This window comes from Camelus bactrianus, chromosome 21 (assembly GCF_048773025.1).
Source record: "Camelus bactrianus isolate YW-2024 breed Bactrian camel chromosome 21, ASM4877302v1, whole genome shotgun sequence".
Taxonomy (NCBI): Eukaryota; Metazoa; Chordata; class Mammalia; order Artiodactyla; family Camelidae; genus Camelus; species Camelus bactrianus.
Window position 1 is genome coordinate 20961282 of NC_133559.1, and position 22024 is coordinate 20983305.

At 38.3% G+C, this 22024-nt stretch overlaps 2 protein-coding genes across 2 annotated transcripts in view; both read right to left on the minus strand.

The window, feature by feature from the left end:
- Positions 1-7113, minus strand: part of SLC9C2 (solute carrier family 9 member C2 (putative)) — a 69065-nt gene extending 61952 nt beyond the window's left edge. Inside the window, exons 1-4 of the mRNA XM_074349815.1 lie at positions 6853-7113; positions 3816-4021; positions 1606-1706; positions 41-169 (exon numbers count right to left, since the gene is read on the minus strand). Of these exons, the coding sequence (XP_074205916.1) occupies positions 41-169; positions 1606-1706; positions 3816-3951 (366 nt within the window). The 5' untranslated portion in view covers positions 3952-4021; positions 6853-7113. The remainder of the gene's footprint in view (positions 1-40; positions 170-1605; positions 1707-3815; positions 4022-6852) is intronic.
- A 3692-nt stretch (positions 7114-10805) lies between these two features.
- ANKRD45 (ankyrin repeat domain 45) overlaps positions 10806-22024 on the minus strand; it is a 30398-nt gene continuing 19179 nt past the window's right edge. Inside the window, exons 4-6 of the mRNA XM_010954869.3 lie at positions 18964-19058; positions 16772-16910; positions 10806-11410 (exon numbers count right to left, since the gene is read on the minus strand). Coding sequence (XP_010953171.2) covers positions 11379-11410; positions 16772-16910; positions 18964-19058 — 266 coding nt within the window. The 3' untranslated portion in view covers positions 10806-11378. The remainder of the gene's footprint in view (positions 11411-16771; positions 16911-18963; positions 19059-22024) is intronic.

The window sequence follows — 22024 nt, forward strand, 5'->3', positions numbered from 1 at the left end:
GCAAGAATGGACCATAATTTGTTTTAAAGTGTGTTCTTACCTGCCAAAACACATTCTTCAGTACATAAAAGTCCACATCCAAAGCAGCCATAAATATAATTAAAGGTGAGAAATAACAATAAAGTGCAAAACTTGGTGTTCTTAGGAGAGGGTGGACGACTTGGTGCACCTGAACTAACACAGGTAAACAAGAAATTAGTTTGCTGCCTTTTTGAAGACTTAGAAATTAGGCTGATGCTCTGTCCATCAATATTAAATTTTAGAATATTCCAACTGATGAGAGATCATCTACAAAGCCAGTCCTGAGGGTCTTGTGGTAGACTGCTTGATCTGATTATGCAGATGACTTAAATGCATAGTCCTCTATTCACCAGAAAATTGTGTGCACATGAACATTGACGGTGGTAAGTAATCAGCATTTTCGAAAGTGGTACTTCTAACACTGGTGATCCCAGAGATGATCTTAGGTGGTTCACAGAGAAGTATTTTTTTTAATTTGAACATTATATATTTATTCTAATTTGCACAAGAGGGGAAAAAAGAACTTTATACATGGGTACTTGGATTTCACAGACATTTGCTTATGATTTAAAATCTTTCCGTGAGTTAAGCAGAGAAAAATAATATGTAGATAATAGTACAGAGAGTGTATATAGGACATAAATCATGAAGGTTATACACAGATGAGGGGAAAACACTTAACAGCAACAATGACTGAAGTGCTTGCTGTAAATATTCCCTCCTGAAAAGTTTTTGGTTCAATTAATAGTTTAATCGTCATGACTTCACATCTCTGTAACTCATCAGTAAAATGGGAACAGAGTACATACTTCCACTGGGTTGCTGCAAGAATGAATGAATTAACTTAATAAATTACTATGAATTAAATGAGTTAATAAATTAATAATAATAAAAAAAGAAAATCAAAGCACTTAAAAGGGAGTCTGGCACACAGCAAACACTCAAAAGATACGCTAATAGTAATAGTGGTGTTTCAGAAGAATACCGAGGCTTTTTTTTTTACAATCCTTGATAGATACAAGCATTGTCTCCCTTTTTTTTTTTAAATGAATGAGTGGAGACAAATTGTTGTTGATCACACTGCTATACATTTGAAATCAGGGGTTAATAAATAAAATTAATGAAATTTTTCTTGGATCTGTATTATGTATTACATGATGCAAGTTTTGCATTTAATCTGGCAGTTAGGAAAGAGGAACCATATGCTTCATAACGACAGTTAACTGCTGCCTTCTGGAACGCAGGTCTCCGCAGGTGCTGAAGACAGTAGCTCGGGAGAATCCAGTGTACACACAGGGGGAGGAAACAAGAGTGAGCCAAAGGCAGATGACAAAGAACCCAAGAATGCAATCACCTTTTACTCACTTCCAAATCACTGCTCTATTTTAAGCCTCTCTGATTTATGTCTGCTATCTTGGATAGTTTTTCATTTTCGGAATTTTTAACACCAGATGAATTTTTCTCAGTAGCTGCTTACAGTTAAAAAAAAAAAAATTCTACTCATTTTGGGGTGGGGGTGAGAGTTGACCTTGGTTTTGGTTTTTGCTCTTTCATCAGCCCTCTACTTTATGGTAGGTACGTTACCTCAACAAAATTGTAGGCCAGTTGTCCTATCAAAAATCCAAACAGAGAGAGAATCGTCAAGACGGTGACTTCAGAATTCTTTAAAAATGCCCTCAGAAATCCTGGAAAATAAAAAAGTATGTGTTATTTAGACATAAGGAATAGTTTAAAAATAATCTAATATTCCCTCTCTTTGGGTATTTAATTTTAAACTTCCTCTGAACATCCCATCATTAAGAATAAATAACTGACAGCTGTCGCAAATGCTGTCTCTCCAGTATGACACACATAATGAGGCACTGCTCATAGGTCAATTTGGAAAACACTGAAGTTCCAACAACCTCCCATGCTCCCACCCAATGGCATGTTAGGACCACTGTGTGGGTTTCTTGCCTATGGATCTGACGATGAGAAATTATGAAAAACTGAATTTCATATCTACATATGTACCTTATACTAATCATTACTCATCCTGAGCCACAGCAAGCCCGAAATACTTTTATCTGAGATCTAACCATAGGGTAAACTGCCTTCACCAATAGGTGTCCAAAGACATTCGTTATTCTCTGTTTACGTGCATTTTCTTGCCTTAAAACTCCCTTCTCTGTCTCAGATTATTCAGCTCATTCTCTCCAGAGACGATAATCCAACTAATGTATGCCTAAGGCAAGACTCATTGTCATCTCCGATTCTGCACTGCCTGCCTTCCAGCTAAAGGTCAAGACAAATCAGTAAACATTTTTTTGAATGCTTCTTATGCGTAAGGCTAGATAAAGAAATGTTTCTCAAATTTCTGCATTGTCCTTTCCTGCTGGAGCACTTGTCTCTATGTAATCACAAAGGACCTAAAGCTAGTGAAATTCATGGTCAACAGCACCTCATAGCACCCAAAGGGAGCAAGGTCAGTAATGAGCTTTCCCAGACAAAGCAGTTCCACCCTTTGATATGAGTAAAATTAAAGGAGTTCTTCAGGTGTGTTTGTATCTCTAGTGTCTCTAGTTCCAGAAAGGATTTTAAAGCAGCTGACATGTTTTCCCAAATAAAAAAAAATTTAAGGGGACTAGAAAATTTTCTCTAATCACTAGCACTGAATTGTGGAATAAAGCATCTGTGGTGTTTTAATATGTTATTTTATCTGCATGAGTATCATTCACCATACCTACTGAATTCTTAATCATTGTTTAAGAGACCCTGACAGGTGAAGCTTTTCCAAATTCCCCACTGCGGGGTGGGCTGGGAGGGTGCATCTTCCCTAAAGAAAAAGTACATCAAAAGCCATACTTGTTTGGAAAAAAATTATATATATGTATATATGTATATGTATATTTATGTGTGTGTCTGTGTGTGTGTGTGTGTGTGTGTGTGTGTGTGTGTATATATAACTGTATCATTATGCTATACACCAGAAACTAACACAACATTGTAAATCAACTACACTTTAATTTTCTAAAAAGTCATACTAGTTTGGGATTAACATATACACACTACATATATAAAACAAGGATCTACAGTATATCACAGGGAACTATATTCAACATCTTGTAATAACCTATAACGGAATAGAATCTGAAAAGGAATATACATATGTGTGTGTATATATATATATAAATGAATCACTTTGCTGTATACCTAAAACTAACACAACATTGTAAATCAACTATACTTCAATTAAAAAAAAAAAAAAGCCTTGTGCTCTACCCTGGAATTTGACACAACATTGTAAAATGATTATAAATCAATAAAAAATGTTAAAAAAAAAAAAAGCCATGCTAGACATTGATGATGTCAACTAAGCAAACTGAATCGTATAGCAGGGTTCTGTTTGCCCTTCACTCATCCCAGATATTTCGTCAGGTTATTTCTGGCAGGCAAGCAGGCAGCCAGGCAGTGTAAGGCTCTCCCTCCCCCTTGTTCCCAGAGATTCTGGACCATACCTTTGTAGTTACACTAACGAAACTGCATTGTCCTTATGTTTGCCTGTCTTCCCCCACAAGAGGGCTCCTGGAGGTTAAGGACTGTCTTACTCTCCACACTGCTGTGTTCAGCAAATGTCACTGAATGAAGGAGCCATAGCATAAGACGATGCTTATAATTAAATGAGACAAGACAGACAGCATTCACTCATATCTTATAATTTCACTGGACCTCTTCTTCTGTTGTAGTTGTGATCACTTTCTGCACTAAGAAAGGTTCAGAGGGCCGAGGAAAGAGATTTAAAAACAACCACTTACCTCCCAAAACAATAATGGAACACACAAGAATTATGAAATTCCCCTTTGCAAAATTGTAGTCAGCTGACCTTCCACAGAGTAAATCGGGTCTGCTACCTTCTTTTTTCTCCCAGAAGGAAGTATTCGATTTTCCCATTGCTTTTTTGGTCCCAGTTGATGAACCCGGATGAGAGTTACTGTTGACAATTTCACTAGTACAGACTAACCTGTTACAATATGCAAAAGAAGAAAATGAGGCTTGCCAGGACCCCATGCATCCATATCCTTTCTACCTAAGATTACACTGCACTCAGATATGAGCATGTTTCTTCTTGCCACAAGGTACGTATTAATACCTCCTGTTCCACCTTTGCTCTAAGAACATGTAACAGAACACTAATTGCTGTGTTAGTGTTTCTTCCTCGTACTGCTACATGTGTATGGGGGACGGATTGTACTGATTTCTGCTCTTACCATTTATCATATGAAATGTTAACGTTTGCCTTCCCCACTGGACAGTTTCTCAAGGGCCAGGGCTGATTATTAATTTTCTTTAAGTCTGTGCACAGTTTGTGGCACAAAATAAGCTCTCCATAAAAATCTGAAGAGCTGGACTCGTTGAGGGGGAGCTCTTTCTCCATGGGCACAAACCATACTAGAATTCTCTTTTACTACTGCAATCCCCTGTCCCTTTTTCCCTCTCTCAGGCCCCTCCAAATCCAAAATGGCAAATGGGAAACAAGGTCAAAGTTGAGTCACACCAGTTAAGGCTGGGGATGGGGAAGGATTTGAATAACCTAAAAACAAAGGAAAAGACTAAAGTTGAGTTTTGATCATATGGTACCTTTGAATGAGTTAGAAAAAGTCCCCCTTCCTGACAACAGGGCACATGGCTTGGCCCATGAATAACAGGCTGGATTTCAGCAGCAATACCCACACCCTCCTCAGCTGTGGTCCCTGGGTAAGGACACAGCCTGCACAAATCTACATGTGGGTCCTGAGAAGGACTCGTTGTCTTTTACTTTTCTTTGCAGCTAGCATTAACCTAAAATTCCTGGAAGTTTCTAAAGTATCCCCTGTGATATCTGGAGCTCACCTTTGGAAATATGTTTTGCACTTGTTTGGTCTACAAGCCACAGTGACTCTGGTGTGAAGCAGAGGGTGGGCCAGAAATGAGACTCAAAATGTTATACCCTCAGACCATCTCACCTGGCCCCCAAGTAGCTCTTCAGGTCCTTGGCAACCTCACAGCCTACTATCCCCACCTGTCATTACAGCGTCTCACTCTCAAATCAAGTTCTCCAAACAACCAAGACCAGCAATACCTTCTACCAAAGCTAAGCAGGTTCAGAATTGAAATAAGATGAAGGCAGTTGAAAATCACAAAGCTCAGCTCTGTGTCTGTTTGCCAGGGGCAGTACTGCCAACTGATATCCACCGAAAGCCATTTCCATGCCTAATTCCTATTGGTTTCTTGTCAACTTACTTTCATTCTGATTGGCTCCATACATTATCCCCACCCCCAATCCAGAAGAAACTGATTCCAGTTCCAGGGAAATTTGCATTTCTTAATGCTCAAGCTGTGTCTATATCCACAACTGTTTTAACTGATTTTCTTTGCCTGATGTAACGGCTGAAATGGTCATGGACCATGTAGACAGAACCTCCTCTCCTCCTATGTATGTTTGTAATACATACTCTGTTTTTCTTCTTTCAGCACTAACCCTTTCAACACTGCCTTGTCTCCCCCACTTTTTCATTCATCCTTTTCTACTTTTTCTTTTTCTACCTCTCCTTTCTTTTCAATGGAGTTTCTCACTCCCATCTTTCTCCTTAACTCCTAACTTGTCATGGACTTTCGGTCCTTAATATGAAGAAACAGTATCACCCATTCTTCACAGGAGGACAAATACACCCCAAATTCCATGATGTCTAACATGTGAAATTTTTCCCTCAAATCTAATCATCAAAATAAATACAGTATATATTTAAACAAATGAACAATTAGTCAACTTGTAGTTTACTTTCAAGAAAGTTATTTTGTGACAGTTTAATTTCTACTCTCTCATTCCTGTGCCACACTAATCGAATCCTCTTCCCCAGGGCACCCAGGATAGCACCACAGCAGTGAGATTACTAAATCTATCAGCAATCTTCTCCATCACTAGTTTCAAGGAAACTTTGACAAAAGTCCAAGTTCCTACTTGAGACTGAACAGTTTCAGTCAACAGCTCTATGTCTGCTCCTGACTGCAATAACCACCACTGGCTCAAAATACTTGCTTTACAACATTTTGTTGCTGTTCTCTGCTATGGTTCTATTAAGCCATTGGGACCATCGCTAACATAAATCCCAAGGACCACGTTTTTTAAAAAGTTGTCTTATTCACAGGCTGTCTCCTGAGAGACCTATTCCTTACTCATTCCTGTCCTGCCCTTACTGAACTCTTCCAGTTACCAAGTTCACTACCCTTTCTCACATTTTCATCTTAACCCTATCTATACTGCTTGTCACCTTGACTTCTCTCCTCAACTGCAATGTCTCAGGCTATTCTGAGTGATGTCCTTCCAGCTCTGTCTATATCTATCCTGCACACTTGGTTCACCTCAACCCTACAGGTAAGGCTCATGCAGTTTTATATTTCAAATATCAGGCTTTCCGTGGCTTTTGGAAAAATCCACATACCTCAAGAAAACTTGGGCAAAATTCATAGAGTCAGCTCTAGATCAGTATTGTGCTGAGAGCAAGAGACAGCACATAACTAAAACACAGAGATGATCCAATGTTTTGACCTAACATTATTTCCCATAGAGCTAAAAAAGAAAGCAAAAATAAATGTCTATTTTGCCGTCTTGGGTAAAGCCAGCTAAGCAGACTTTGGTAGCTTTGAGAGTTGAGGGCTGAGAGGCTTCCCGGTGTGCTTCACCCCAACCCCATCTTCTGATAGGCACATGACAGGTCCGTTTCTCATAGCTTCCCATCCCAGTAACACTGTGATTGGTTCAGAGCAGGGGACTCAGACAAGACCAATCAGATGATGATGCCTTGATATACATACCATTGTGGGGAGAGAGCTGTTCTCTTTCCATTTGCGTTTAGCTGCGGTGATGGCTGCCCAGAGCAGCTCGAGGCCACCTTCCCAGCTGCACTGGGAAAGCCCACCTCAAGTCGGGCTGAGGAAAGCCTTTCCGAGTCTGGAGGTTTCCATGAGGCACTACCTCAGACATCTCTGAGGTCTTCACAGGCGACCTCACAGCCCTGCCTGGGATCTCTCTTTTCTCAGAGGCCGTTTCTTAGCTTGAGAACTTTCTGTCACCTAGAAAGGCTACGAATGAGAAATACTTTTACTTTCAAACCCAGTGAGTGCTTGATCCTTTATATTTCTTTCAAATTTTATTTGAAAACTGAACTGTTCCTTTGCAGCTCATCTCTCCCCTCTCATATTTTAGTAGGAGAAGCTGGGTGGCACGTGGATACTGTCTGGAAAAGTCCTTAGCAGGATCATCAAGCTCATCACTGGCCAACAGTGTGGCCAAACTTACCACCACCACATAGCGATGGCCCCTTTTCTCCAGCTTCTAACAACATTTTCCTCTCTTTCCTATCAATCCCCACTCAGAGCCTCCTAGACGCCTCAAAGATTCTGCTCATAATCCATTTAAGACCCTGCGGGCTTTCACTAACACTCTCCTCTGGCCCCTTCCAGCTTCTGCCCACCACCCAGTCCCCAAAAGGCAATGCCACATATGTTAGGGTTTATTACATCAATTTCTCACTTCAAGGTTCCAAAATTTGTATGCTATACATTGCTACATAACAAACAGACACAAAACTTGGCAGTTTAAAACAACAAGAGTCATTTATTTGGCTGAAATCTACAATTCTGGAAGGACTCAACAGAGGCGTGTCTCTGCCCCGCACAGCATCAGCTGTGGGTGGCTTGGCTGAAGGGTCCGCTTCCAAGAGACTCACATCACTGACAACCGCGGGCTGGGGCCCAGCCAGGCAGGGCGAGGATCTGAGGCCTCAGTTCCCATCCACAGGGGTCTCTCCACAGGCTGGTTTCCAAGAGCGAGCATCTCAAGAGCACTAGGTGGAAACTATCACTTTTATCTCTTATGATCTATGGAAATCACATAGCATTACTTCCACAGTAGTCACAGGCCTGCCCAGGTTCCAGAGGAGAGAACAGAGAGCCACCTCTCTATGTGAGGAATGTCATGACCCTACTGTGAGAAGAGCATTTGGGATGGGAGACGTGGCCATCTTGGAAAACACAATCTGTCACATGTTAGACTAAACACTGGGCGGACTGTCAGCCGTTTGCAACTCGGGGCATCGTGTTAACCTAGATGGCAGTCTGCCGGCCTTGGCTTAGTCTAGGGCAGTAGTTCCCAAAGGCTGGACTTTAGGTCAGCTGTGATTCATGACAGAAGCTCCATCATATATGGCAAAATGAAAAACACAGAAGTCTATAATAAAACTTAATTATTCAACTTAAAGGGTAGAGCCTTATACTGAGCTCATATCTTCCCTTCTTTTCTGGTATTAAATTGTCTTTTATTTCATTAAATGATGGTGGTAGCAGATATTAGTTGTTTTCTTAATGGTGTCATAACAATCTCCTCCCTTTATTTTTTTACATTCTTCCAATCCATGAAATACAAAAACCTAAGGAACCACTGTCTAGAAGTTATCATAACACTTAATGTAGTCTTTGCTTGACTACCTCTCAAATGATGTGATTTAATTGACTAGTATGCACACTGAAGTAATATTTACTCCACGAATTACTCAGAAAAAGTCATGCAGCTACCTGTATAACAGCTCAACTCAAAGCATAAGGGCATTTAACACTCCTGTGACTACACCTACAATTCAATGCAACAGTAGGTCACAAGATCTCTCAAAACATACTAAAGTAATAGATCTGTAGATACGCATGTATATTCAGACCCTCACATCAATGAAATCTTTGAAGTGAGATCTAGGAATTCCTTGGTAATCACCAGGTTCACATGCCTATAACGTAATACCGCATTCAAGATGAAGGTTAGAAAACAGAAGATTAGAGAAGAAACTAGATACACAATCAGAATCCTGGATGTGCGTGTGGCTTGTCTTCGGGAGGAGCAGGAGTGGAAATGGGGCACCGGCACAAGCAAAATATGGAGATAAGAATTCAGGAGTTGTTTTTATGAAGATGAACAAGCTCCACAAATGAATGAAAACTAGTGAATTCTATTAATATGGTTGAACCAAAAAAGAATTCACTCAACTATTATTTGCTTACTTAACTATGTTATAGGCTCTTTAGGTATGAAGGAAAACAGGACAAAGCCCCTACCCTCAAAAAGCTCATAGTGCACATGGGGAGGCAAACACGTGAACGACCAACTAGAATACAGATAACCCTACGGGTGCCCCAAAGGAGGAGGGACTAAGTTCTTCCTGACACTGGGGACAGAGGTCACGGGGCGCAGAATTACAGATTGCTTCACCAAGGGTCAGGACTGACTTTTTAATCAGCTTCATTGAGTTACAACTGACATATAAAATTAGATGACAGGATTGACTCCTGAAAAGTTCCCATAGCTGGAGGCAAGATGAAAAGGAGCAGCTGGTGTCTTAGACCATTCAGGTTGCTGTAACAAAAACACCATAAACCAAGTACTCTACAAACAACAGACATCTATTTCTTACAGTTCTGGAGGCTGGGAAGTCCCTGATCATAGCGCCGGTGGATTCACTGTCTGGTGAGCGTCTGCCTCCTAGATGGCTGTCTTTTTGCTGTGCCCTCCTATGGTGGGAGGAGCAAGGGGACTATCTAGGGCCCCTTTTCTCAGGGCCTAATCCCATTCCTGAGAGCGCAGCCCTCATGACCTAATCATCTGCAAAGGCTCCACCTCCTATTACACTCACACTGGGCATTAGGCTTCAAAATACGAATTTGGGGGTGTGGGGTGGGGGTGGGGTGACACAAACATATTCATAGCAGCTGATGGAAAGAGTTAGAAAAATAGCTTGTAAGAAAGTCAAGGAACCATGATGACATAAAAGTACCAATACGAGTTTCAAGAAGGCAGCATTAGCAAATATACCAAAAGCTGCACAAAGTTTAAGAAAAAAAAGACTTAACCATGAATAACAGGGAGAGAGGTTTATTTTCTACTTGGAATCTCCAGAAGTGCCTTCGTCTTACCTAGGAATCTCTGAAGTGAGATTCAGAACTCCTTCCCTAATTAATCACCAGGACCACATGCCTGGAAAGCAATGTCACCTTCAAGATCAAGGCTCAGAAAATGCAGAATTACAGTAGAAACAACAAAAACAGCACCTGGCCTTGTCCCTAATTATTGCAGCACTTAAAGACAGTGGACTTCTCACAACATACAACATTAAGAGAATGGAGCAAATGCAGGTCTCTTCCTCTGCACTGCTCCACAGACACCCACTGGATTTACCAGAGAGGGGAGTGACGGTTATTGCTCTGTTCTTCTGCTTCAGGAAACTGAAACTGAATTGCTAATAGATTAGAAAAAAAAAAAAGATCTCAAAACTTTAAACTTTGTGAGACAAGTTCAGAACAGTGCTACCTCAAAACCATGGTTGAGAAAACGTCAACTGACAAGGAATGACTGAATCGCTCATGTCTTTTCCTTCCCCTCTAGAATGAAAAACTAGCTTTCAGGGTGGGACAAAGAAGAGAAGCGTTTTCTTTCTATAAAACTTTCTCAGAAAGTCACAGAGTAGTAGAAGGTTCAGGGAATCTCTAGAGAAACTAGATAAAAAGGACATTCCAAATCACCAATGTGAAACCAACAATGATATTGAAAATCCAGGAGCTATAAAGCAGAAGGAAAAATGACATAGAGCCAGTCATAATAACTACACAAGCAAACCTAGAGCATGGGGGAAATCTAAACATAAAACTACGTGGATATGTGTTTATTAATTTAAAGACAGAAGAAGGTTAAAGATTAAAAAAAAAAGATTTACTAAGAGACTATATCCCATTTTAAAAGTGAATTTTAATTGGACATAGGGATTAACAGTTGTATAAGCAGAAGACCTGACCAAACCACTCTCAATATTTCCCTGCTCCAGGGTGTCAGCCCATAGCGTTCCTTTTGAGAGAAGGAGAACAAATTTTTCTTCTGGAAATAGTCAATATGTCTTTTTTTTTTTTAAATAGAATTCCTCAGGTGAATAGAAATTTCCTTCCTCAATTACACAGAAAATTGTTAGATTCCCTAAGTGGCTCTTAGAGCATCCACATGGTCTTTGTGAGTGATTCAGACCCAAGTGCTCTCTGGAAGGAGCACTGGAACTGACCTGAAACTGATTTGTGAGAGCAGAGGCAAGGCCAGAGAGTCTAGACATAAGCATGCTGAATGCAGTAAAACAAAACAAGGGTGATTTAATTTCATATTTAAAACACTTTTATAAAACCCCACATCTGTTTTATTAACTTTTGTCGGCATGAATAGGTTTGCCTTTAAAAATAATAGAAGAAAAATGTGGTCTTTTATAAAATATATGTTCAGTAGAAGGTATGATCTTGACTTCTTTTCTGACCATGGCTTAGAATATAGATTTGGCACTTCTCCCTTGACCTGAAAGGAAGCAGATTTTTAAATTACATTTAATCAGCTTGCAATAGAAAACAAAAAAGAAGCTAGTATTTAATACAATGGACATGAAATAAATAAGTATGTCCCAGCCTGAACAGGCATTAATGAAAACTTGGTGTTGGTATGTCAATTCAAGTATTCTCCTCTAATCTTTTTTTTTTTTAAATATTTAAAGCTGTGAGATCACACTCCTCATATAATCAGTATTATTGTTCCTAATTCTGCCATTGAATAGGGTAACTTTGAATAAACTGCTTAACCTGACTGATGTGTCTGCACTTTCTTCGTTGTAAAATGAGGGGGTCATCTCAGAGGTTCCATCCAGATCTAACACTTCTATAACGTGAAGGTACAAGACACTGGGTGCTTAGAGGCGAAAGAGGGGATTTGAGGAGAGAAGTATATCTTCCTCAGAGGTGAGAAGGGAAGGAGGGAGGGTTGCTGGGCCAGGCTAACAGCAGTGGTGGCACAGGGGGAGAAGGCGACAATTAAAACTGTATAACCAACAATTTAGGTTTTAACCATCTCATTCCTGAACTATACTGGTCTCACGCCCTCTGGTCTCTTTTCCCTCCAATTCATTTTGCAAGGAAAGTCAAATTACCCTCCACTACTTAATACCTCTTCTCTCCTACCCCAAACAAAGCCTTTAATGGCAACTCACTGCCCTGAAAATGAAGTCCAAACTTCTAAGCTTACAATTCAGTACTTTCAATGAAATGATCACAAGCTGACTTTCCAACCTTATTTTCTACTGTTTCTGAACTCAAACTCAACTATAAGTAGCCAGATGGATATTGACCACTTCCCTATTCCCATATTTCAACTTTTCATCATCATATTGTGCTTTCATTCCAGAATTCTCTTCATATTCCATCCTGGTTACCTATCCTTTCTGGCAATTCCTCTTTCTTCATGATACTTTGTCTTCACACTTAGGCTTTCCTGAACAGACACAGCATTTAGTTTATCTTTTCAAGTATGCATATTTACTCACAAACTGGGTGGTGGACTCCTTAAAGACAAGGACAGTGCAAAGGCACCTGTATTCCTTCAGGGGACCTTGGAGAGTGCTATGTGCATGCTCATGAGATGTTGGGTACAGATGGCAAAGGCTATCCTGTCGTACTACCTAGAGTAGATTAAGTGTTTTAACCTTTAAAAAAAAAAAACCCACAGCTCCTTTTGATAAACATAAAAATCTTAGGTACCAGACATCCACATTCAAAAGAATGAAGTTGGACCCCTACCTCACCACCATATACAAAAATAAACTTGAAATGGATCATTAAATGTAAGAGCTAAAACTATAAAACTCTAACAACAACAACAACAACAACAACAACAACAACAACAACAACAACAAAAAACAGAAGACAGGACTAAATGGCTTTTCAGGAGAATTCTACCAAAAATATAAAGAAGAGCTAAAACCTATCCTTCTCAAACTATTGCAAAAAATTAAAGATGAGGGGACACCCAAATTCATTTTATGAGGCCATCATTATCCTGATACAAAAACCAGAGAAAGACATTGCAAAAAAAGAACATTACAGGCTAATATCTCTTGATGACTCTAGATGCAAAAATCTTCAACAAAATACTAGCAAACCAATTCAAAAATACATTAAAAGGATCATATAGCATGATCAAGTGGTATTTATTCCCAGTGTGTGAGGATGGTTCAACATATGCATATTAGTCAATGTGATGCACATTAACAAAAAGAAGGGTAAAAACCCGATGATCATCTCAAAAGGCACAGAAAAAGCATATGACAAAATTCAACATCAATTCATGATAAAAAGTTCTCATCAAAGTTGGCATAGAGGAACACATCTTAACATAATAAAGACCATTTATAACTAACCCACAGTTAACATCATATTCAACAGTGAAAAGCTGAAAACTTTCCCTCTAAAGTCAAAAACAGGACAAGGATGTCCACTCTTAACACTTCTATTTGCCATAGTATTGGAAGTCTTAGCCACAGAAATCAGACAAGTAGAAGAAATAAATGTTATCCAAATTGGAAAGGAGGAAATAAAACTGTCACTATTTTGCAGATAACAGGATACTATACACAGAAAATCCTAAAGTCTCCACCAAAAAACTATTCAAACTAATAAATGAATTCAGTAAAGCTGCAGGATACAAGATTAATATACAAAAATCTGTTAATTTTCTATACATTAATAAAGATCTATCAGAAAGGGGAAGTAAGAAAACAATCCCATTTAAAATCCTATTTAAAATCACAACAAAAAGAATAAAATACCTAGGAATAAATGTAACCAAGATGGTGAAAGACCTATAGTCTGAAAAATATAAAACATTAATGAAGGAAGCTGAAGATGATACAATGAACTGGATTAGAAGAATTAACATCGTTAAAATGTCCTTACTACCCAAAATAATCTACAGATTTAATGCAATCCCTATCAAAATACCAATGGCATTTTTCACAGAACTAAAACAAACCATACTAAAATTTATATGGGACCACAAAAGACCCCAAATTGCCAAAGCAATCTTGAGAGAAAAGAGCAAAGCTGGCGGTATCACACTCTCTGACTTCAGACTATATTACAAAGCTACAGTAATCAAAACAGCATGGTACTGGCACAAAAACAGACATAGGTCGATGGAACAGAATAAGAGAGCCCAGAGATAAACCCATGCACTTATGGCCAATCAGTCTATAACAAAGGAGGCAAGAATATACAATGGAGAAAAGACAGTCTCTTCAATAAGTGGTGCTGGAAAAACTGAACAGCTACATGTAAAAAAATAAAATTAGAGTGATTCCTCATACCATATACAAAAATATACTCAAAATGGGCTAAAGACCTAAATGAAAGACCTGAAACCATGAAACTCCTAGAAGAGCGCATAGGAAGAACACTCTTTGACATAAATCATAGCAATATTTTTTTAAAGGCAAAAGAAACAAAAGGAAAAATAAACAAATTGTACCTAATTAAACTTAAAAGCCTTTGCACAGCAAAGGAAACCATTGACAAAACAAAAAGACAACCTACGGGATGAGAGAAAATACTTGCAAATGACACAACTGACAAGGGATTAATATCCAAAACAGCTCATACAACTCAATATCAAAAAAAGAAAAACAACTCAATTAAAAGACAAGCAGAAGATCTGAACAGACATTTTTCTAAAGAAGACATACAGATGGCCAATAGGCACATGAAAAGATGCTCAACATTTCTAATCATCAGGGAAATGCAAATCAAAACCACAATTAATAATCACCCCATACCTGTCAGAATGGTTATCATCAAACTGTCTACAAATAACAAATGTTGGCAAGGATGCAAAGAAAAGGGAACCCAAGTATACTGGTGGTAGGAATGTAAATCGGCACAGCCACTGTAGAAAACAGTATGGAGGCTCCTCAGAAAACTAAAAATAGAACTACCTTATGATCCAGCAATTCTACACCTGAGTATATATCTAAAGAAAATGAAAACACTAATTTGGAAAGATACAAGCACCCCAACATTCGAAGCAGCATTATTTACAATAGCCAAGATACAGAAGCAACCCAAGTGTCCCTCAACAGATGAATGGATAAAGAATATGTGGTACATATATACAATGGACTATTATTCAACCATTAAAAGAATGAAATTCTGCCATTTGTAACAATGTGGATGGATCTAAAGGGTATCATGCTTAGTGAAATAAGTCAGACAAAGACAAACACTCTATGTTATCACTTACATGTGGAATCTAAAACATTTTTAAAAAGAATGAATATAACAAAACAGAAATAGACTCACAGATACAGAGAATAAAACAGTGGTTACCAGTGGAATAGCGAAGGGGGAGGGGCAAGATAGTGGCAGGGGATTAAGGGACATAAACTACTATGGATAAAATAAGTAAGCAACAAGGATGTATTATACAACACAGGGAAATACAGTCATTATTTTGTAATAACTTTAAATTCTATTAAAATATTGAATTATTATGCTGTATACCTTCTGAAACTAATATAATATTTTAAATCAACTATACTTCATTAAAAAAAAGAAACAAGAAGACAACTCAACTTAAAAATGGGCAAAGGATTCAAACAGACATTTCTCCAAAGAAAGTATGCAAATGGCCAGTAAGCACATGAAAAAATGTTTAACATGATCAGTAATTAAAGAAACACAAATCAAAACTGCATTAAGGTACTTCATTCCCACTCGAATGGCTAAAGTAAAAAATTTTAAGACAATAACAAATGTTGATAACGATGTGGAGAAACTGGGATTCTCATATATATTGCTTATGGGAATGGAAAATTGGAAACAGTTTGGTGGTGCCTCAAAAGGTTAGAAATAGAGGTACCATATGATTCAGGAATTCCATTCCTAAAAATATACCCAAGAGAAAACATGAAGCCACACAAAAATTTGTACACAAAATTTCACAGCAGCATCATTTATAATAGTCAAAAGAACAGAAACTCAAATGTCCATCAACTAATGAATGGATAAATTTGAATCCATACAATGGACTATTATTCAGCAATAAAAAGGAACAGTGACACATATTACAACATGAATGAACCTGAAGAACATTATGCAAAGTGAAAGAAGCAAAAGGTGATAGACTGTGTGATTCTACCTATGAAATGATCGCAACAGGCAATCCATAGAGATAAAAAATAAATTAGTGGTTGCCAGGGGCTTGTGGGAGGGAGAAATGGCAAGTGACTGCTAATAGATAAGGTGTTTCTTTTTGGGGTGTTAAGATGTTCTAACATTAGAGAGTGGTGATTATTATACAACTCTGAGAATATACTGAATACCACTGAATTGTATATTTTTTAAATGGTGAATTTTATGGTATGAGAATTCTATCTCAATAAAGTTGACATTTTTTAAATCTTCGGTATGCCTGCTACCAAAATTCTGATAGTACACCCTCCCCACTGACAGGACAGTACTCCCACAACAGGTTTTTCAAGCTATAGAGTTATAATACTGAAAATATCTTTTCAAAATCTGCCACTCTATTTCCTTGGAGGACATGCCTTTGTAGTTGAAAATCATTGGTCAAAACCATAGTAAATTAAATAAAATTAAATGATTAATGATGGTAATAAGATTAGTATTAGACATTCTCTATAGAAATAACTCAGTCGTTATTTTTAGTTATTAAAAGTATTGAAATGATTAATGAAACTGAGTTATATAGATTAGTGCTTGTAATAAGGTTAACGACTACTTAATGAAGACTATTGAAGTCAGAGTATCTTGGACATAACAACAATGAACCTAATTTTCATCTTTTCTGACACTCGAACCATTTTTATCCAAAACTTACGTGGTGTAGCCATTTTTGTGAAGATAGGAGTCACAATATCCTCCAGTTGCTGTTTCTGCTCAAAAACCTCCTTAATGGAAGCTTCCAGGTGGGTTTCCAACCACTCATTTTTCACACGGCATGCATTGAGGACAGTATTCTAGAGACAGAAGCAAAGAGTTTACTTTCCACTTATTTATTAAAACATAAAATTCTACAGTCTCTCTAACCCAGCACTGTGCAACAGAGCTTTCTGTGATGATGGAAAAGTTCTGTATCTGCATTACCCAACAGTCACCATTAGAGATACACAGCTAGGGAGCACTAGAAAAGTGGCTAGTGTAACTGAGGAACTGAATTTTAAATTTTATTTAATTCTACTTTAAACAGCCACACATGGCTGGGGGCTACAATCCTGGACAGCAGCTCTAGCATCAGCGGAATGTGAGGATAAGGAAACTTCTCATCTAGAGTCATGAAGCCGTCCTTCCCCATTTCTCTACCCTACTCTCTAATTCTTTACTTTCAATGAGCCCTGGGGATAAAGAAAACGTCCAGCAAGGTTGGAAAAGAATAGATGGATGGTATGCACTGCATGCAACCCAGAGACAGTGCTGATGTTTTATTCCTTCTCAGGTGGTTCACAGGAGGAGGAAATGCACGAAATGCAAGGAGAGCTCCAGCTCACTGAAAACCTCTCAGTGTGCACTGCCAATCCACCCTCTGCATGTGCACAGCAAACTGCTGCTATCTGACTGCTGGTGTTTATTATTCTATGGTTTGTAACAATAAAGGGACATGAATAAATTTATTGTATGTCCTGTCAATATTAATAAATAAGCAGTAGTATATGCAGAAGAATGTAGAACCAAGTGGATTTGGAAAGATATTCGTAACATATTCTTAAAAAGGAAAAAAGCAAATTAAAGAAAAATTTGTGTAGTGTGATCCCACTTGTATTAGAACAAAATCTTTTACAAAGCCGTATGTGTGCATACATATGTTTATATAAGTGAAGGGAACAGTATGATGAGATTAACGCAAAATTGTTATTAGAATCACAGGGTGATAAGACTGGAAAGGGAAAAGAGAAAATATTAAGTTTGCTTTAGATGTTTCACTTTTATTCTAATCACTACTAAATGGACATCAGATTTTCTAGTTCAAATAACCAAATATTTAAAAATTGAAATTAAAAAAGGATGTTATATTAATTAGTTTGACAAAGCACTGTTTGTGCCAGAATGTTTTGCAGATCTAATAGCTGTGATAGCTATTCTAATAGAATTTTGCCTATATTTTGTTTGTTTCATAAGAGATTTTGTAAAGTGTTTTACAAACAATTGTACCTTATCATGTTCTCAGACATGATGATGTCTGTACACTTTAGCAATAGCTAATTCTTTCTCATCAGAATTATAAGTCACAGAAAATTCACAGAATATCCTACACAGAAATGCAGGAAGTAATTCAAAACCAATACAATTTCTGACACCTTGAGCATATCTTTTTTTTCAAATTAATAAACTAATTCACATGTACTTAGTATACAGTAAATGTGGCAAGCTGGCTTTACAATTAGCCATCTATACATCTGTGTATCTTTTTTCACCATCTGTAAAATTTGATACATTATAAAACATGTAACATGTATATACATAATTCTAAAGTATATGATGCAGATCTAAGTTTTGAAGCAAAATAATGAAATGAGTATCAGTGGATCCCAAGAACACTGCTAGTGGTATTAACGCTGCTTCTGTGCCCTTCCCTAGTTCATCCCCCTGCCCGCCTCCAAGAGATAATCACGATCTGTGCTTATTCCTCTGCTTTTCTTTTAAAATACTCTTACCACATATTCAGGCATCCCTAAACAATATAGCTTAGTTTTGCTTGGTTTTGAGCTTTATAAAAGTCTATGTATTCTTTGATGCTTTTTTTTTCCCACTTAACACTACATTTCTAAGATTCATTTGTGTTGTTGGGTGTAATATTGAGTACATCTCTTAGTCACTCTGCAGTATCATTCCATTTAATTTTTATTGGTTTCTTATCAGCAGTTTACCAAGAAAGGAAAAAAGGAAGGAAGGTGGGGAGAGAGAAGAGAGCAGTGAGGACCACCACCTACCTCTAGTGCATTAGTGTAGAAATTACAGGTAACAAGGCAAAAACCTCAAAAGACTTCAGAACAAACTATAATCACAATGCAGTACCTTGTCTTCCTTAAAGAGCTTCCCTGGTCCCTTTTCTGTGTCTGTAACAGTTGCAGAGACCTTTGCAATATATTTTTTCAACTCCAGCCTTGCCTCTGAAAGAACGAGACAGTAAAATGCACAGTATTAAGACAAAGACCAAAAAAACATGTTCAGCGGTTTGTAATGCACTGTGATATGTCCAGAGCTTTATAAAGACCGTGTAGGAGATTTGTTGCAGTTGTTTCCCTTGGGGGATTCCAAGAAAGGTTAACACTCAACTAGCACAGCATTCATCGTGTTCCTAGAACTATGCTAAACTTCTTGAAGGACAAATAAATATAAAATGTGATACCTGATCCCAAAGAAACCATATTCTTTAAAACATGTACTCAGGAGAAAGGAACAAAAACACTTCCAATAGAAAAACTGTCACTTGGTTTATCCTTCTTAATTCTTCCAAAAAAAAAAAAAATTCAAAATAGCTTCCCTCTTTTAAAAAAAAGTGTTTAAAATAATTCCATTCTCTATAGCACCCATCTCAAAATTTGCAAGACCTGTTTAAATAAAATTACAACACTTTGAGAGAAATAAAAGACTCATACAAATAGAAAGATTTACTATATTCCTAGACAGGAAAACTGAATATAGTAATGGTAGATTAGCCTCAAATTAATTTAATGATTGATGTATTTGTTTCCCGTGGCTGTTATAATAAATTGCCACAAATTTGGTGTCTTAAAACAACCCAAGTTTATCCTATTACAATTCTAGAGGCCAAAAGTCTAAAATCAGTTTTGCTGAGTTAAAGACAAAATGTTGACAGGGATAACTCCTTCTGGGGGCTCTAAGGGGAAAATCTATTTTCTTGCCATTTTCAACCTCTAGCACCAGCCTGTACTCCTTGGCTGATGGCTCCTTATTCCATTTTCAAAGTACATCACTCCAATCTCTACTTCCATCATCAGATCAACTTCTCTTCTTCTGTGTCAAATCTCTTCCTGCCTCTCACTTATAATGACATTGGTCATCACATTTAGGTCCCACCTGGGTAATCCAGGGTAATCTCCCCATCTCAAGATTCTTAATTTAAGGATCTACAAAATTCCATATGAGGTAAGAATTAGGACCCAGATATCTTGGTAGACATTATTCAGCCTGCCACAGTCTGCCCTCTGGCCTCCCCAGATTCACATCTATCCCATATACAAATGCTTACCCCATGCCAGCGTCCAAAAGTCTCAACCCATTACAATATTAAGTCCTGTCAAATGCTCATCTAAAATATCATCAGCTCAGAAGTCCCAGATCTCAACATCTAAATCATCTAAACTAAGTATGGGTGAGACTCTGGTATGATCTATTCGTCCTGGGGTAAAAGCCCTCTCCACCTGCAGACCTATGAAACCAGAGAATAAGTTCTTTGCTCCCAAAATACAGTCAGATACTGCCATTCAGAAATTGAGAAAATGGAAGGAGAAAAGGAGTCACCACGGTCCCAAGCAATCCTGAAATTCCACAGGGCAAATCTGATTAGGTGTTAAGGTCAGGGAATAATCCTCTGTGGTATAAGGCTCCATCCCTGGGCCTGCAGCTCCAGCCTGAGTCATCCTCTTTTCATGAAAGATAGCAAGTTTTTGCAGCTGAATCGTTCTGTCCGTCTATTTCCTGCCTGTAGAGTTTTAGGAGTCCAGCAGCCTTTTCTCTCTTTTTTCGTCTCTCTGTCCCTTTGTGCCCAAACTGGCAATGTTTCTACTGGTGTAAATTCTCAAAAGACCTTGTGAGTCCAAGGTCAAGGCACCAACATGGTTGCAATCTAGTGAGAGCCAGCGCCTTCTCACTGTGTCCTCACATTGTGGATGGGGCAAGGGAACCCTGTGGGGACTCTTTTATCAGAACACTGACCCCATTCATGAGGGCTCCACCTTCATGCCCTAGGCATCTTCCAAACACCATCACATTGAGCATCAGGATTTCAACGTATGAATTTGGCAGGAACACAAATACTGAGACCATGGCAATATTTGAACCCCTCTAATCTCAGTTTCTCTATCTATAAAATGGAAATACAGTACAGTCCTTATAGGGTTGCTGTAAGAATTAAACAAAATGTAGTATAATACATGCAAGTATCTTGGGGAGGAGGGTACAGCTCGTGGTAGAGCGTGTGCTTAGCATGCACAAGGTCCTGAGTTCAATCCCCAGTACCTCCATTAAATAAATAAATACATACATATATACATACATAAATGCAAATATCCTGACAAGGTGCTTGGCACACAGTAAAACACGCAGTAAGTTTATTATTATGTCACTCCTCTCCTCAAAACTCTATAAATGACTCCCTATTGACTACTGAATAAAACACAAAGCCCGCCAAGATCTATCCAGCTGCAAACTATCTTTCCAGCTTCGTCCCTTCCAGCACTCTTCCGGGGAGCCCATCCATTATTTACTTCCTGTTCCTTCTGCCCGTAGACGTCAACAGGGCTCGCTCCTCCAGTTCCTCAGGCCCCTGCTCCAGCGTCACCTTATCAGAGAGGCCTTTCCTGATTGTCTTCTATAAAATCACACACACTCATTCACTTGCTGGCAACTTCATAACCCCCTTACCACTCTATTTTTCTCCAGCGCTCCATAGATATATAGGGTTGGATAGATTCTATTTTCTGTGTCTCCCTACTTGAAAGTAGACTTCATGAACATAAAGATGGTTTCGTGCCTAGCTGTGAAGGTATTCTGAGCTCCTACAACAGGATTTAGCACACAGGAGGTATTCAATAAGTATCTGTGGTATAAATGTTTATACAAAATTTCTTTGCTTTTTATGTTCCCTCAACCTAAGATGCCCTCTGTGTTACCACCCACCAAATTTCTACTCATTCTTCAAAGCTTACTTAAAAGGCACTTCTGTGAAACTCCTAGTTCCCCCAGGTAGAAACTATTGCTCTACCAACAGTTACATGATTATGATTTGATTCCACTCTCAGGTTTAGTCTGTTTTGTAATTTTTTTATTATCTTATTTTTTGCTTCTACCTCTAGATTATACGCTCCTTAAAGGCAGGGTCTGTCTCACCTTA